The following is a 15,888-nucleotide window of genomic DNA, read 5'->3' as shown; positions in this document are numbered from 1 at the left end:
TTTTCCTTTCCAGCTCCGTTGACCGACAAACCGCCAAAGATCCTGTTTCCCTCGGAAAACAAGATTAGCAACATGGAGCTGCAGCTAGGTAAGATCATCACATCATTTTCTATCGGGTGCATTCAGTGGTGTCCGTGCCATTTCAATTTGACAGGAAATCGATGATTTTGCAGATCCTTTCCAACACCCGTCCGCGCATTGAATACAGATGTGCGATGTCGCAGAAACAACAAAAGAGAAGGCAAACTGTTGTAAAATGTTGCCGTATATGCTAATGGCGGGTGCCAACGTCCCTGAGGCTGTTTTGTCAACAATGGCGAGCCCATATGGTGCCAGGGTTCCATGCGCCGGCTCGCCACATGGAGAGCCGGCCGCTTTCTGTCGCCGTTGTTTGTCTTCTTTGACGCGGGGTCGCGATGGTCCCACCGTGTGTGCATGTGTGCGTGAGGGGGTGTATATATGTGTGTGGCTTATTTTTTGTTTTTTCTGTGACAGCATATTGCTTGATTTCTCTGTGAATGGCTAATGCGTGTCGCGGTGAAGGCGATCGGACAGGGCCGAGAGGTCTGGGAAGCAGAGCGGGATCGCACGAGTGTGTGAGGGAAAGACAAAAGAAGGTGCAACGACTCACTGAGCAGTTGCCTTTTGTCCGCCATCTGATGCTACTGGAATGCAGGTAGTTCATTTAAAATGCCTCCACGCTTGGCTGATCAAGAGTGAAAAATTGCTGCTGTTGATAAACTGACAGGCACAGTCTCGCATGTCAGTCGGCTCACACCCATGCCTGAACGGGTTGCATAATGTGGGCCCTTCAGCCATTTGCGTCATTTGTCTCGATTCCACAGAAATTTTGAGGAAAAGGGTTGGCTTCCCCCTTCAGAATGTCTCGCAATTGTGCCGGTTCTTTCCTGTGTTTGCAACGCGAATGTGTCGGCTTATATGTATGTGCGTGTGCTAAATGTGCATTTTGGAAAAAAAAAAGTTGTGAGAAGGTAGAATGAACTAAATCTGCAAAGAGGGAAATCCTTCGCCCCTGGTTTGAGAGTGTCACTAAGCCTCAGATTACTACATTATACTGATGTAGCTAAACTAAATCCAGAGCCATAGAGAGAAATTGCCTAGGTATGTAAAGTGGTTTGGTACACAAAATTTTAACAGTTGAAAAAAAAGAGAGTAACAAGAAAGGCGGAGGGGAAAGCGATAAAGTGCTGTTGTGTGTGAGCCCCCACAGACTCCCTATGTAGTGTCTAAAGCACAGAGACACCGAGGTAAATATTTTACAGGGCTCCATTTTGTGTGCAGAAAAGTTGTCTCTGCCTTCACACGAGAGTTCCTCTTTTATTTAACTTTATTTATTTATTCTCTTCTTCCTTAATATTTGTTGAGCCATGCCCTAAGCAGCTTTATGGAGCAATGTGGCAGATTTATAGTCGCCCGAACGTGCACAGAAAGAGGTTGGTCCCTCATGGCAAGTGGGAAATAGAGGGAGGGAGAGAGGGAAAAAAAAAAGACACAGCACCCAGCGGAGGCTGGTGGATGGGCAGTAAAACCAGAGCCGTAAGCAGAGAGATAAATCTGCACCACTGCCGGGAAACGTAGACCCACTTTATCTCCTCTGCTGGTGCAACCAGTGCAGGTCTCAGACAGCCTCCATCACGGCTCTCTCTCCGCACCACGTAAGGCAGGCAGGCAGGCAGGCATAAATAAATAAAACACATATGTTACGTAAACTCTGGGAGAAGACACACAGCGGAGATGTAGCGGAAAGTCAAAGAGGATGATGCAGAGATTAAACCACAGAAGTGGATGAGAAAGCATGGGATTGAAAGCGAGAGGCATCAAAGTGGCCATGTAGGCGAGAGGACTGAAAAGAGAGGATTGTTGAGAGGGAAACGGAGACAGGGCATGAGGGAGTTTGTTTGTCTCTGAGGTGCTTTTGTGAAAGAGCCCTTTCCATTGTCTCCTCAGGTCTCCTCTACTTGTCTGTCTCTGCTACTGTGTCTCATTCTATTGAAGGGCTAAAATCCCACCGCTACAGATGCTGTCTTACAGGACTTCACACTTTAAACCCCAAATGCCACCAGCAAATAGCATTGTGTGTGTGTGTGTGTGTGTGTGTGTGTAGCCCTCACCACACGAGTCTGGTTCAGGGCTTCAGGTATCCTTGGGGATGTGAGACTGTACAACAGCTTGTTTTACGCCACAAATATTACTTTTGGACAACTTGACATTTTCGGCGTAGCTTCTAAAGGAGAGAAAGTAAAGGTTGTGTAGGATGGATGCTTTTTTGTGTTTTATTTTTTTATTTATTTATTTTTTTCAGTAGGCATACAGTTATTCTTTTGCCAGATTTACTGCTGTCCCCCAGTGGTGAGTTGGTAAAATCCACTTTTAATTCTTTCAGAGATGAAGGATGATTCACACTGCTAGGTGCAGCTTGAGTCTAAGTGCTGGGGTGTGTGAGAGGAAACCACACAAAAATGACGCACACTTACAGTATGTGACTTTACATGTGGCACCAAAAAAAAAAACAAAAAACAGGCTCACCGGCTCGGTGTTCGATTCCCTCTGTATGGTTTGTCATGATTCGCTTTCTCAGAGGGTGGGATTCAGCTCACACTTACGCAGCACTTCACTCCGAGCGTCGCTAGCTCTCCCTCTCCAGCACACACACACACACACACACACACACACACACACACACACACACACACACACACACACACACACTTGCAGATATTCTCAAACCCCTGCACTGCTTGGGCTAGATAGGTCACACACACGCTTGCAGTGCTGTCCCCGGCAACCGTGGTATAATTGTAACTGATAGAGGATTTTACTGTCCCCCAAAGCCAGCAGATGGGTGCACTCTTGTGGAAACGAATTAGAATCCATTATTTCAGAGAGCAGGGCCCCAACAGCAGAGGATGGGCAACAGGAGGGAGACAACTTCTATACTACTACACTTCAAGATGGGCACGCACACGGCCCCGCACATGTTCTCTATGATGGACTGACACTAATAGATGCTGACGTTCACAATTTAGCAAGTATTCCAGCAATATGTTTTTGAAAAGCTCAGAGAAACAGGCCGACAGTTTGACACCAAAAAGAGATGTAGCAGGTGTTATAGTCAGTTACAGTCAGTTAGGGTTGATGTTACAAGTACTGTAAGTGTTGAATAAACTGTCCAAGCTGTCTTAACTTGCACAGTTATCGACCTGACCACGACTTGAACATGCAAAGCAGCGGGTCTTTTTCTGGCCCTCCAAGAATGGTTGATGGTTGGCGCTTAGATCTTTTCTACCTTTGTGATGCTCTCAATGTTCCACACACATTGATGCCGTGCAAGGTGCTCGCCTGCCATGGAAAGCATCTTCAGGTTCAGTGCATTTCCCAAGTTACATGTGCATGTGTATAGGCCTTGAAGTGAGCCATCAACCCTGTGATTAGTGTAAATCCCGCTCTGCCATAGAGCCACCGCCACAAAAGTCACTTAAAGTTCCACATAATAAGGGGGGTATTCAACTATTTCTGTCTCATGTTACTATGACTACTGTGTTTCTGTGAACCTGCCAAGAAACCGTCAGAAATCAAAGGTTGTTCACTTTAACTTACACCATCCATAGACATTTATTAATGCGTCTACTGCTCTGACGACTCTTAAGGCGTCTAAAAAAAGGCAGCTGGAACTGAAGAAGCTGCTCGGATGAGCGGCGAAACATCTTCCCTCAACTCTGCAAGTCCAGTTGACTTTTGGATCAACCTGACCTGGATGACCGAGAACCTTCACAGTATGTGCTAATGCAAGTCGCTTCGTCAGGTCTTGGTACCTGGATGAGCGGTGAAAAGTCGTGAAGAAGCTGGACAACTCATTAACGTGCTTTAACGCTTTTAAATATACCACCTGGACCTGGATGACTGAAAACTTTCACAGACACTACTTTGACTGATTCATTAGGTGAAGCAGAGGCCCTGATCGATCAATAAAGCAGTAGGGAAAACAAACAATATCCAAAAGTAATGTTTTTGTGATCGCGTTTGCCGTTTGCGAACTTTAAAGGCCTTCACATATTTTAGATTTGTCATTTAACCTGAAGATAACATACCATGTAAATCATATAATCCTTCTTCTTCCTCCGATCCATATTCCTCATCGCTCTTCGTTTCATCTGTTTGTACATCCCTTGCCTCTCTTCCCCTCTCTTCTCAAACCACTGCTTGCTTTTGGGGATTGAGCATCCCACAGAATGTCGAGGGCATCCTTAAGCGCGAACACATAGCTGTGACAACAAACATGTCACCTTCCAATGGAGAAGGGTGAAATTGAATTTGACATTGCTCTGGAGAGTTACAAAAGGTCAACCGAGAGTCATTTCATTAAATTACTCTCTGTCTCTTTCTGCCTTTCTCTCTCCATCTATTATACACCCACACAAATGTGTTCTTTCATCCCTTCACGTAGACGCGACATTTTGAGCTCCTCTCACCTCAGTTCCTGTCACATTTCTTTCTTGAGCTCAAACGTGCGTGAAAGAGTCGCTCAGAGTCGCAGTTGTGCCTTTACATGTTTGTGTCACATTGATCATCTGATGGAAAAGGGCTCTATTGAAAGTATAATTGAATAAGCAGAGATAGGAGAAGTATAAGTTCAAGTTACAAGACAAAATGGAAATTGCCACAGGTGAAAGCATTAACTTATTTGAATGTGATTCCGACAGCACTGAGATCAAAATAGACTTGAAGGATCAAAAGTAAAGTACTTAAAATGCAGAATGGTCCTTGTCTCGATCAGCTACAGTATTATGACGAGGAGAAGTAAATAACACTGATCATCATGAGACAATTCAGTGTTCTCCTGGGAAACTTTTGGACCTGGCATTCTTCATTATGTTACCCCACCCACTACATAGTAATGACACTCCTTGATGGCAGCAGCCATCCCCAGCAGGATGCAGCCCAACGCACATGAAAACGGTTCAAAACAACTCAGAAAACATGTGAAACACCACAAGATGTTGCCTCCAAATTCACTTGCTCCCAAACTAATCAAGTATCTGTGGGATGCAAACCTGATCCGCAGAGGCCCCTCCCCTCAACCCATAGGACCAAGAGACCCACACTAACAACATCCTATTTCCAGATACCACAGGACACCTTCAGAAGGCCCATGTCTATTCTGTGAGTAAAAATTCCTAAAAGAATTTAAAACAATATTGGGAAGGTGGCCATAATGTTACACCTCATTTGTGTATATTATTGTATAATATTTTTTTTAAACCATTTTACTAACACAACAAAGGTAAAGGAATATAATTTCCTTTGAATTTTATTGGAGAAGTATAAAGTACCTGAAAATCATAGTGCTTGAGAAAATCAGCTAGTAACTTTCAACAGCTGTGCAGAAGCACAGTATATCTTGCCTGAGTTGGGCGTCTCTTTAGTTACATTAATTTTCCATGAAGAACGACATATTTATATTCACACGGACAAGAAAGAAACTTGCGGAGAGTCCTTAAAGGTCACACTGCTGACACTCATTCTGCTTGGTTGCAGTCCCACAGTGACCCAGCGTTAAGTAACCCTTGGTGACCGATATGGTAAGTAGCGTGTCAGCGAAACAAAGCTAAATGTTTAAGTGTCTGAACGGTCGTCATTAATCACCGAGTCTGGGGCTGAGAGCAGGAGACTGCGGTATGATAAATGAACTAACAGCGCGTCTACACATGCCTAACAGGAAAGAGAGAACGGGGAAGGGAGGGAAATGAGAAAGTTTAAACGGTGCAGAGCACCACGTAGCATGCAATAAAGGCAAACACAACACCCCACTGTGCATCATATTCAGCAGTTTGTTTATTGCTGCCCTGAAATTACTCGATGCAGACAGTGAGGCCGTAAGGAGATGCACGAAAAATGTGAACCCACACTTGATTATTCCAAGCTATTATTTTTCTGTCTGAGGCACCAAGCTGACTTTGGCCTGTGAGGCATTGTCTTTAAGCAGCTGACACTTAAGCGATGTTTCTAGCGCTGTTGGTTTTAATAGACTTTATCATCAATGGCCAATACAGCTTGTTAAATCTGAGGCAGTCAGTGAGAAAAGGCTTTCTGACCTGCTGTCCAGTCCAGTGAATCAGTGATGTCTCCCATTAAGTGCGCTTTCTCTTAGGATTTGGGTTACTTTTTCTCTGATAGCAAAAGGGAACAGGGTGACAGTCCAAAAAAGGAAAGGAAAGCAAAATACTGAATGTTTCATTTTCTCACTTTATAACCGATCAGGCATAACAGTATGGCCTCCTGCCTAATGTCTGGCAACAGGATGTTTTTAGTGGGGGTCTGTGGGTCCAAAGGTAATGTTTTTTGGTCCGGTTTCCCATTTGCTAACTTTAAAGGTCTTCATATATTTTAGATTTGTCATTTAACCTGAAGATAACATACCATGTAAATCATTGAGGGGACAAGGTAAACAAAGCGTACAGATTAAAGTATGTTTTGGTAAATGGTGAATTATTACCATGTTTTTGGCTGTACCAGAAAAATCAGGGAGAACAATGCCAAAAGTTATCAGGGGAAAGGAGGCGTTTGTGATTAACGAAGCTGAACCAGGTTCTTCGAGGCAAAAATCTGGACAGTTTCTTGTCAGGTAATTGAAATGTTGATGCCAGCATCTCTTAACTAATTTTGTAGTGTGATGATAATAATATAATTCATATGAAGCTACCAAGTAGCTGTCAAGCTGCTTGTTTCTTCAGATCATCTTTGCTGTCATTCCTACAGATGAAACCCATCCTGGGTCAGACTTTTTACCTGGAATACAATGGGAAATACAACAGATTTTAGCTCTACATTTTAAGAACGGTGTTGGTACTCTAGCAGGCTATTAAATGAGGTCAGAATCAGTTATAAGACAATAATGCCATGCTATGTGGTGGCTTATACTATCATCATTACATCAGAAAATCAGTAAAGCTGCCTCTCAACATTTCAGTTACCTGACAAGAAATTGGCCGGACAGATGTCGTCCAGACTTTTGCCTGGTAGATTCCTTGTTTAGCTTAGCTAACCACAAGCACCTCCTTCCCTCTGATGACTTTTGGCATTGTTCTCCCTGACTTATAATAACTTTTGGCAGTCTATAAAATTCCAAATGCTTTTCACAGCCAAAAACACGGCAATAATTCACCATTTCCCACGATCTACTTCAGTCCATGCGCTTTGTTTTTCCGTCAGTGTCTCCAACATAGTGACTTCTGGACTGATGACACGCTGATGACACGCCTCTATTTGGCGGCCAGGTCAACACCATGTGTACCTGAGTCAGGCTGCATCCTGCTGGGAATGGCTGCTGACAAGTATCAGTATTTATTGCAGTTTTGTGTGTCAGGGCCACGAGGTCCAGACCCAACAAGGTCAACAGATCTGCTGACCTGAGCTAATTTTTATGTCAACTGTCAGTATGTGTATTCATTCATTCAGTCAGCCAGTCCGTGTGTGTCTGTGTACATGTGTCGACGTTCATAACACAACCATTATCCGGGCAGCCCCTCCGGGGACTTGTGTTGCATGAGTTATTGGTTAATGTTTTTCCATGTTTAAGCCAAGGGATGTCTTTGAAGACGGGCGATTCGGGTAATGGTAGCTTTTACCTCATCTGCGTCTGATGCTCAATCTCACTGACAGATAACCAAAGAAAAGGAGCACGGAGGAGTACTTACAGTCTCTTAGAAGTGGAGACTCGGCTGAAACGTCTTCTCAAAACCCTACAAGTCCAGTTGCCTTTATTTAATGATATACCATGACCTGATTGACACCTCCCCATGTTTGTTAAAGATGGCAGTGGCAATGTGCGATATAATCTAAAGGAGAAAGCTCAAAAACACCCATAAAAAATGCCAGGAAAACTGACCCAGTAAGCAGAAAGAGATGGATGTACAGTAACGGGAAAAGATGGAGGACGGCTGAAGAAGTGAGGGAGTGATGGCATGGATAGGGGAGGGGGGAGGGAGCTGGCACTGGAATGACATGCATGAACAGCAAAGCGAGCAGGGAAAAAGGCGGCTTTGCCATTCACTTTGAAGCCTGCTCCACTTCTGTCTGTCTTACGTAACAGAAAAATGAAGAAAAACAAGTGCCAAAAAAACTAGAGAGGGTGGAGGGAGGTGGGGGGGGGGGGTTAAAAAAAAAAAAAAAAAAAAAAGGAGGCGAGACTGAACTTCAAAACTTCGGGTCTCTGATGTTTCCGGGAGGCGGGTGGCTGTATCTGGACGGTGGAGTTAGTCACCGTGCTTTGGTGTTGAGTGAGGGGGTAAAAGAGTTGGCAGAAAGAAAGGGAGATCTGTCAGGGGTGTGAAGAGAGACAAGGGAGGAGGGTTGAGAGGAGGCAGTCGGACAGGAGAAGATAAGGAGACAGAAGGGAGAAATAGAGGAGGAGGGATAAACAGCAAAGAGATGGACCACACTGAGCATTTGAACCCCTGAGAGCTATCTACAACAACTCCTTCTCTTTTTCTGTGTTACATAAGCCGATCGCTCCATCATCGCTGCTGATAAGTGTTTAGCGGCTGAGGCCCTCCGCGTACTGTGTTGCCTGCTCTTAGTTAACCGCAGACTCCCGCAGCCTTGAGGCCACGGCCTCATCCAACAAGGAGCACTTTTGCACTTTCGCTAACACCTCCGTCACCGTTGTCCTCTAACCGCTCTACTTTTGCCTTTTATGACAATCAATCTTCATGATGTCACCATTGCCCACGGCAGCCAACGTTGCTATGGAGATCAGTAGATCTGCCGCCGAAACTACCGCCTAAGGGAGAGCGTATGCGAGCGTACATTTTTTCCGCACGTGCCAGCGCGTGCGCGCGCCGCGCTCTGCCTGTGCACACGGCTCATCTTTAATTGCCATCTCCAATCTGCATCCTGAACACAGTCAGTAATTCGAGAGGCCCAGCATGGGGTAAATAGCAGAGACTCATTTACAAGTGTGTTAATGGACTTTCTCTGTCTTTGTCTTTCTTGTTTCCCTTTCTCTCCCCCGCTCTCTTCCTCTGCCAGTCTCCCTCTATCCCTCCCTCCCTCCCCTCCCTCTCCTTCCCTACGCAGTCACACATGCAGAATCAAAATCTACTGCAGAGCCGGAGCAGCTTGCGCAGTATAGAAGGGACTGTGCATAATTTGCATAATGTTATGAATAAACACATTGGCAGATAACTATCTTCAATTTTGTCATTACTGTAAACATTGGATCGACTATGATTGGCTACTTTTTATTTATTTATTTATTTATTTTCTTGAAGAATAGAAGTTAACACAGCCAGTACCAGTCTGGGTGACAGGTGGTTAAGGGAAAGTATAGCAAGCTGAAATTAAGTACTTACTTTTTAGGAAAGTGCTATGGATAAAAGAAAGCTGTGGTAAATTTGAAATAAAAAATAAATAAGCATTTTAACTGTAATTTGCCCAGTGGGGGGACAAGAAAGCCTCATTTCCTTTAGCTATTTTAGCCTCTCCTTGCAGTTTCTTCTCCTTTCTCTCCTCCTCCCATCTTTTTCCTTCCTGCCCTAACTACTCTCTTCAACCCCCTGAAATGGGTTATTAGTATTAAACAATGGAGGAATAGGCATTTTAAGTGCTAGCTTTACTTTCCATAATAACTACCCTCCGTGGTAATAATTATTCCCCTTGAAACAAAAAGAAAAAACCCTTCTCGGGTTACTAGGCAATAAGCGTGCAGCTGGGGCTGAGTCTTATGCGTTTGTGTGTGGGTGTATTTACTGTTGCATATAGTTCATTAAAAAAATGTTGTCCACTTTACTGACATTTGTTTTACCAGGGCAAACAACCAGCAGGAAACGAATCCCTTTTCACACTTTTTTTTTTTGTTTAGTTTTTTATTGTAGTGTGGTTTCGTAAGTTTTTTGCTTATGTGTGTTTTTTAAAGATTTAAAGGTTTCAGTAATTTGATTATATAAGTAATCAAATTAAATAATGTGAGCAAGTGTGTTGCTTTTTAAACACACAAACTGCAGAATTGTATGCCCAACAAAGTGACATGAATCCAGTGACTGGCATTTTATATAAATATTGGAACAGGGACAGTGGCAGCATAACGACAAAGATCTCACACTTCACTCAGCAGTGTAAGGATAACTACCTCCATCTCAATGTCAGTGTAAAACAAACAAACTTATAATCAATGCCCCCTCACCTGAGCTCTTCATCCTCATCAGTGACCAAGCATTGGACCAGAGGGAAACGAATCCCAACAGTTTTAAATACCTTGGGGTAACACTGGACAGTGAACTCACCTTCAGCCAGCACACCAGTGCCTGCTGCTAGATAAAAGTATGATCCAGGGCCATACTCCTGTACCATTCCACCTGCTTCTGCTACGTGTTATCTGTTAACAACAAGGGCCAAATTCACACGCATAACCACCACAGCTTCCAGAAGAATCGGTCTCCCCACACCGAATCTAACAGATCTCAACAACAGGGCCATTACACGCATCGCACCTGCAATAGAACAGGACATCGCGCACCCACTAAACACCTCCCCTCAGGGCGAAGATACAGAGCACTGAGGTGCAGACAGGCTCGCTTCGGAGAAAGTCTGATACCCGCTGCCATAGCTGCCCTTAACAAAAGGCCTCGCTAAATGGGTTCGAGTGAGGACTCAGCTAAATGTTTAATACTGTTTTGTCGGTTCTTTAAAAAATGCTGCACTGTGGTTAACTTTCTGGAATGGAGACGGGCTGTGGAAAAGAGAAAATACTAAGTCTAAGGTCCTCAACTAGAGTGAAATTGTGGACATTGCAGTGTAGTGTAGGTACGTAGAAAACTAAAACTGTTTTAAATGTAAATTGGTAACATCTGGCACAAACATATGGGGGGAAAAAAGTCTGAAAAAGGCAACTGTTGTTTGACATTTAACCATTCATCCGAGTAGCTTCCTTAGTTTTAAATGGCTGCAAGGGAGTTTGGATTTTTATTGTGGATCAGCAGCGGGTAGAGACCTCCTGAAACCTGTATGTCTAGGATCAGTCAAGTGGCAAAACCTATTTGATGAAGACACAGTGAAGTCAAATGAGAACTGAAATAACAACGTATCTTTGGCCCCTGTTGTACACGCGGGCTAATACTTGCGATCTATAAAATATCTTAAATGACCAGCAGCCTTACATGCTCAGGTCCAAATTCAGTGATGCATGCAAGGTTGGGAGTACAGATATCTTTCTTGCTGTCTTAAAGACTGTGATCGTGGGGTTCAAGCTCCCTGACTGTCTCAGGGAGAAAATAAAAACAATATACCAAGCCAACTCCTGCTACTACCATCACTGCTTTCAATTCAGTCCCCTCTTACCTGAAATATTCTTTCCCTCATTAAAGCAGCTCAAAACATCCCTCATAATCTTTCTCTGCTTTGTTTACCATAGTAAAATTATTATTCTAATCTGATTTTTGTAATTCTATCAGTGAAATTGAGAAGCTGACTATATGTCGTGTCATTGGATAAAACAGTGTACGATGAACCTTTTGTTCTCAAGAGGTATCTTAGAAGCCATTATGTCTGCAGCCTTATTTGAATTGTGTCTCGCGTCATGTATATTTCAGGAGCACAGTGGAGACATGCTTGTTCAGTCTGGTGCTCGCACATATGCCGCTTGATTCAAATCAAAGCATAAAGGCTCTGTTTGTTGTACAGTGTCAACCCTTAACCCAACTGCTGCATCTCACAGTGTTAGGAAAACTCTAAAAGCTTTCGTTGTGGCAAGTTGTTATATTGTGAGGGAGAATGTAACATAGCAGTGTCTTTAGAAGAACATTTTTTTTGTTACTTTGTTCCAAAGGTTGTGGTATGTTCACTGTACACTGGAAAGCTAGAAATTTCGAGATCGGCCTCTCGTCAGTTTTCAAATCAGAAACTGGAGCAAAATAAAAAACCCAAGATGGCGACATTGCACTGTTTGTGTCCCATTATACTGTATCAGGGATATACAGATTAATGTTCAACCTTTATCAATGGACACGCTGCCATAGCCTAGAGGTCTCCATTGGTTACAGAAAATAAATGAATGCTACAATTTGTTATGCCCAAAACGCAGCGTAATGTGTTGTTAGCTGGTGCTGTTGCTAACAGTAGCTAGCCTGGCTAGTAATAAAACCCTAGTGTATAGTAAGCTAGCTTTTTTTCCTGACTTGAACTTCTGAGATAGAAGGCATGTAGCATTAATTATCCATTAAGGACACTGTGGCACAGTTTGTTCATACTTTCTTTTATTGATGAAACAATCTTGCTCATGTTTGGTGGAAAAGACAGTAGCACATGGCTTTGACAGCAGAGTTTATTTTTTTTCCCCTCCAAGCCAGCCCTGCTCTCTTTTAACCAAATTTTCCTCTAACCATAAGGCATTCCTCCAGGCCTGATGATGACCGTGAGACGCTGTCACACATTTAAACTTTCCTGGCGTGCTATCTACCCTCTTTTATTCTCACCTCAGGTTGCTGTCACTGTCTATCTAAACAGTCAGAGGCGGTGTTCTTTAAATTCTTGTAGAGCTCTCGCCATCTGTCCAGTGCTGCCGGCTGGCACCACGAGCGGCTTGTTTGTGAGGACTCCCAAGTCCGTGGCTGCACCAGCAGCCAGAGCTGTCTGAGCGTGATGCTTCACCTTAATCCACCCTGACTTAATTTGCCGTGGTCTTTGATGTTTTTTTTTAAAGCAACTTTTCAAAAGCCTGTTTAAAAATGATCTTGTCATGGAAAAACAGCGGCAAATCACCTGGTTAATATTAAAAAGGTATTTTAGAAAATTAGTCAAACCAAAAATTCTAAGCCTTCTTTTTACTTTATGGCACAGACACCGATCTGGCATAACATTATGACCACTGTTCGTGGCAACGTGAATAACATTGACCACCTTGTGAGAATACAATGTTCTTTTGGGAAAATTGTGGACCTGACATTCATGTGGGTGTTACTTAGACATGTTTCACTCACCTAGACCAGGCCATGACAATGACACAAGAAAAAAAACATGAAAAACAGCACAAGTATCAAGTATCTCTGGGATGCAATGTGACAAGTCTGATCCACAGACTCAGAAGTCCAATGTCCGTTATCTGTAGTCTCACAATTGTTTTGGAAGCACAAGGGAGACCTACACGACATCATTACGGTGGTCATAATGTTATGCCTGATGGTTGTAGTATCTGTATGTCTGGAAATCTATTTAAGTATCATGGTTTAAGTGTTTTTTAGGCAGGCATTTTCCAAGCAATCAACTTCACTTCACTGAATTGCTTCTATATTAATCTCCTTTCCGACATCTCCTCACCTAATTTTTCCTCTACTTGGTGGCTTTTTCTAATCACATGCGCCCCCCCCCCTCCCTATTAGAGATAAGGTGACCTTTTGTGTGTTGGCACTTTCCTGTGTGACCTTTAAGAGGGATGCAGACGAAGAACAGATGTGGATCGAGTGGAGCATAATGTGTAGCTAAAGTGGACTCCATCACCGATTCAGCCAGAGAGGCCCATTACAACATTTTGTCCTCAACTGGAAAATGAGAAAATTAGTCACCTTTACGTACGTGCAAGTGTAGCCAAGCGTACAAGGACTTCTCTGACCTCGTCTCGTGTTCCCTCTCCGTAGAACAGGCCCACCGGATCGCCTCGTGTTTCACAAGTAATCTGTCGCTTTCACTCTTCTGCGGTGTTCCTTCTCATCACCTTCCTTGCCACTCTTTTTTTGGACTCTTGCCTATTGTTTTCTCTCTTCGCCTTCATCAGCCTTTCATGTTATCTCTCCCTGTATTTGGTGATTCCTGCTTCCAGAGAAAATATGAGCCTCAGTTTGCTTTTGAAGCAAGGTGGTGAGTAACTTATCGTCTTACACTTCCATTTACAACTTTTATCTGAAGGTGAATATATCAAAATGTTCCTTATATCAAAGTTTGTAGAACGGCAGAGAAATGAACTGCCTCGTGTTTCCTTTTAGTTACATTTATTTTGAGTATTACAAATAATTGTGCACCTTACAAACAAATAGATAATTATTTAGGTTAAAACTAATCTAAATAGTATCATATCTTTATTATGCCTTGGGAAAAGAAGCATTTATACACTATATATGGACACTGTGTTATCATTGTGCAACTCAGGGTGTTTTTCCCTCAATCAGCCCCACTCTTCTGTCTGTATGTGGTTGTTCAAGCATGCACTTGTGTTATTTCCTCCAGAACAACAATATTCCCTTTAGGCTTTAGCTCTGTTTGTGAAGCAAATAAATTTTCCATTAGCCGGATTCCCCATGCTCTGCAGGTAGCTCGGCTTTTCACCTACGTGAATTAACAACATACACACACACATACTGTTGAACACACAAGGAGGCCTCCACGCAAACAGACACACACACACACACACTGCCATGCCTGGTTAGAGAATTGTCCTTAATGTTTATGTGTCGCTGACGGTCTACCCTTTTATTCTGGACTAGTGATCGGATCGCCTCTGACGCCCGTCAGAATGTGCATGCGCACATAAATCATCCCCCCTAATTAATTATTTTTGTCACGTTTAGAAGCCTGCACCCGAACGCACATTAAATTTATTTCTAATTATGATATACTGCAGATGTTACTGCTACGTTCACACCGCCGGTGACACGAAAGCCCAATCTTGACCAGCCACGTTGCAGGTGATTTGCTGGTGAAGTGTTGCTCGAGCATTTGTCCGGGCCGTTTTGTTGTCACGGTAACAATAATAACTGAAGCTTTGGTTTGTGTCACGCCCAGTTTCTCGCTCACTATTGCTGTTTTCCATTGCAAATTAAATGAAGTCACCAGTAGTGGGAACTCATCCAGCTGCAGACAAGAACCACGGAAATGTGGCCAAAAGTCAAGATATTTAATCTGGAGAATTTATCCAGTGTTACATAAAACTTGAGTACGGAACTTTTGTCTCCCCCCTCTGGCAATGAGAGTTATTACACAAACAGTGCTGCCTCTCAATACCTTTTCTTCTTTCAGTAGACTAGTGAGAAAAAGTCACATCAATGGCAATTCATGTTTTTTTTTGTTGTTGTTTTTTTTAAAATCTGGAACGTCACAAACTTTTCTTTAACGCTTCCAAAACTATCCATCATACTCAAATGCTCCTGAATGCTGGAGCCTCCGTTACTGCAGTTTTTGTGCTCTTCAACTCTGTGAATCAGTCAATACTGGTTGACGTAAAGCACATCATTAGTGCTCCAGCCCAGGAATGACATTACAGAATACAGATTTATTTTAAAAGTTATGTATACAGGGAATACACTTTCACTTAGCACTGATTAGCTAAAGCAGCGCTATATGAGCTGGTTTGGCAGAAAATGTAATGGACATTTAGTGGTGCAATAAACAATACCAATACCGCTTTTTTTTTTTACATCAGCATTGGCCAATGCCAGATACGTGCTGCCGATTTTTCTGAGGCAATATGTATATTGATACTGCTTTTTTCTCCCTCCGTATATTATACAAACGACATAATGATAAGAAATGTTACAAGTCCCAATTTAACCAAAAACATTTATTAATTCAAAGAATATTTAACGCACTTATGCATACATGCACTCTGCTGGTGGGGGAGGGGCAATGTATGGGCTGCATGGGTCCACAGGACTGCCTGTGGATGTGCCTGTCTGTAAATGTTGCTGGGGAACACACCCGCGTATCAACCGTTACGATATCAGTAAAAAAAATCGAAAATCGACCCGATATGTCAATCTCTAATTCACATAAAAAAAACATGGACCTGTTCTAAAATCATTTGCATGACATGAAAAAATAGTTTCAGTTCATTCTTAAACTGCTCTCGTGTTGATACAGAGACAGTCACATTGATATAATACAGAT

The 15,888-nt window shown here is 43.0% G+C and overlaps 1 protein-coding gene across 4 annotated transcripts in view; it reads left to right on the top strand.

The window, feature by feature from the left end:
* Positions 1-15,888, top strand: part of il1rapl1a (interleukin 1 receptor accessory protein-like 1a) — a 142,686-nt gene that overhangs the window by 95,704 nt on the left and 31,094 nt on the right. For all 4 annotated transcript variants that reach the window (XM_047601467.1, XM_047601465.1, XM_047601466.1 and 1 more), the window contains exon 6: positions 14-88. In XM_047601467.1, the coding sequence (XP_047457423.1) occupies positions 14-88 (75 nt within the window). The remainder of the gene's footprint in view (positions 1-13; positions 89-15,888) is intronic.

This window comes from Mugil cephalus, chromosome 12 (genome assembly GCF_022458985.1).
Source record: "Mugil cephalus isolate CIBA_MC_2020 chromosome 12, CIBA_Mcephalus_1.1, whole genome shotgun sequence".
NCBI lineage: Eukaryota > Metazoa > Chordata > Actinopteri > Mugiliformes > Mugilidae > Mugil > Mugil cephalus.
Note: the sequence above shows the minus strand (reverse complement) of the source record. Positions and strands in the feature narration are given on the sequence as shown.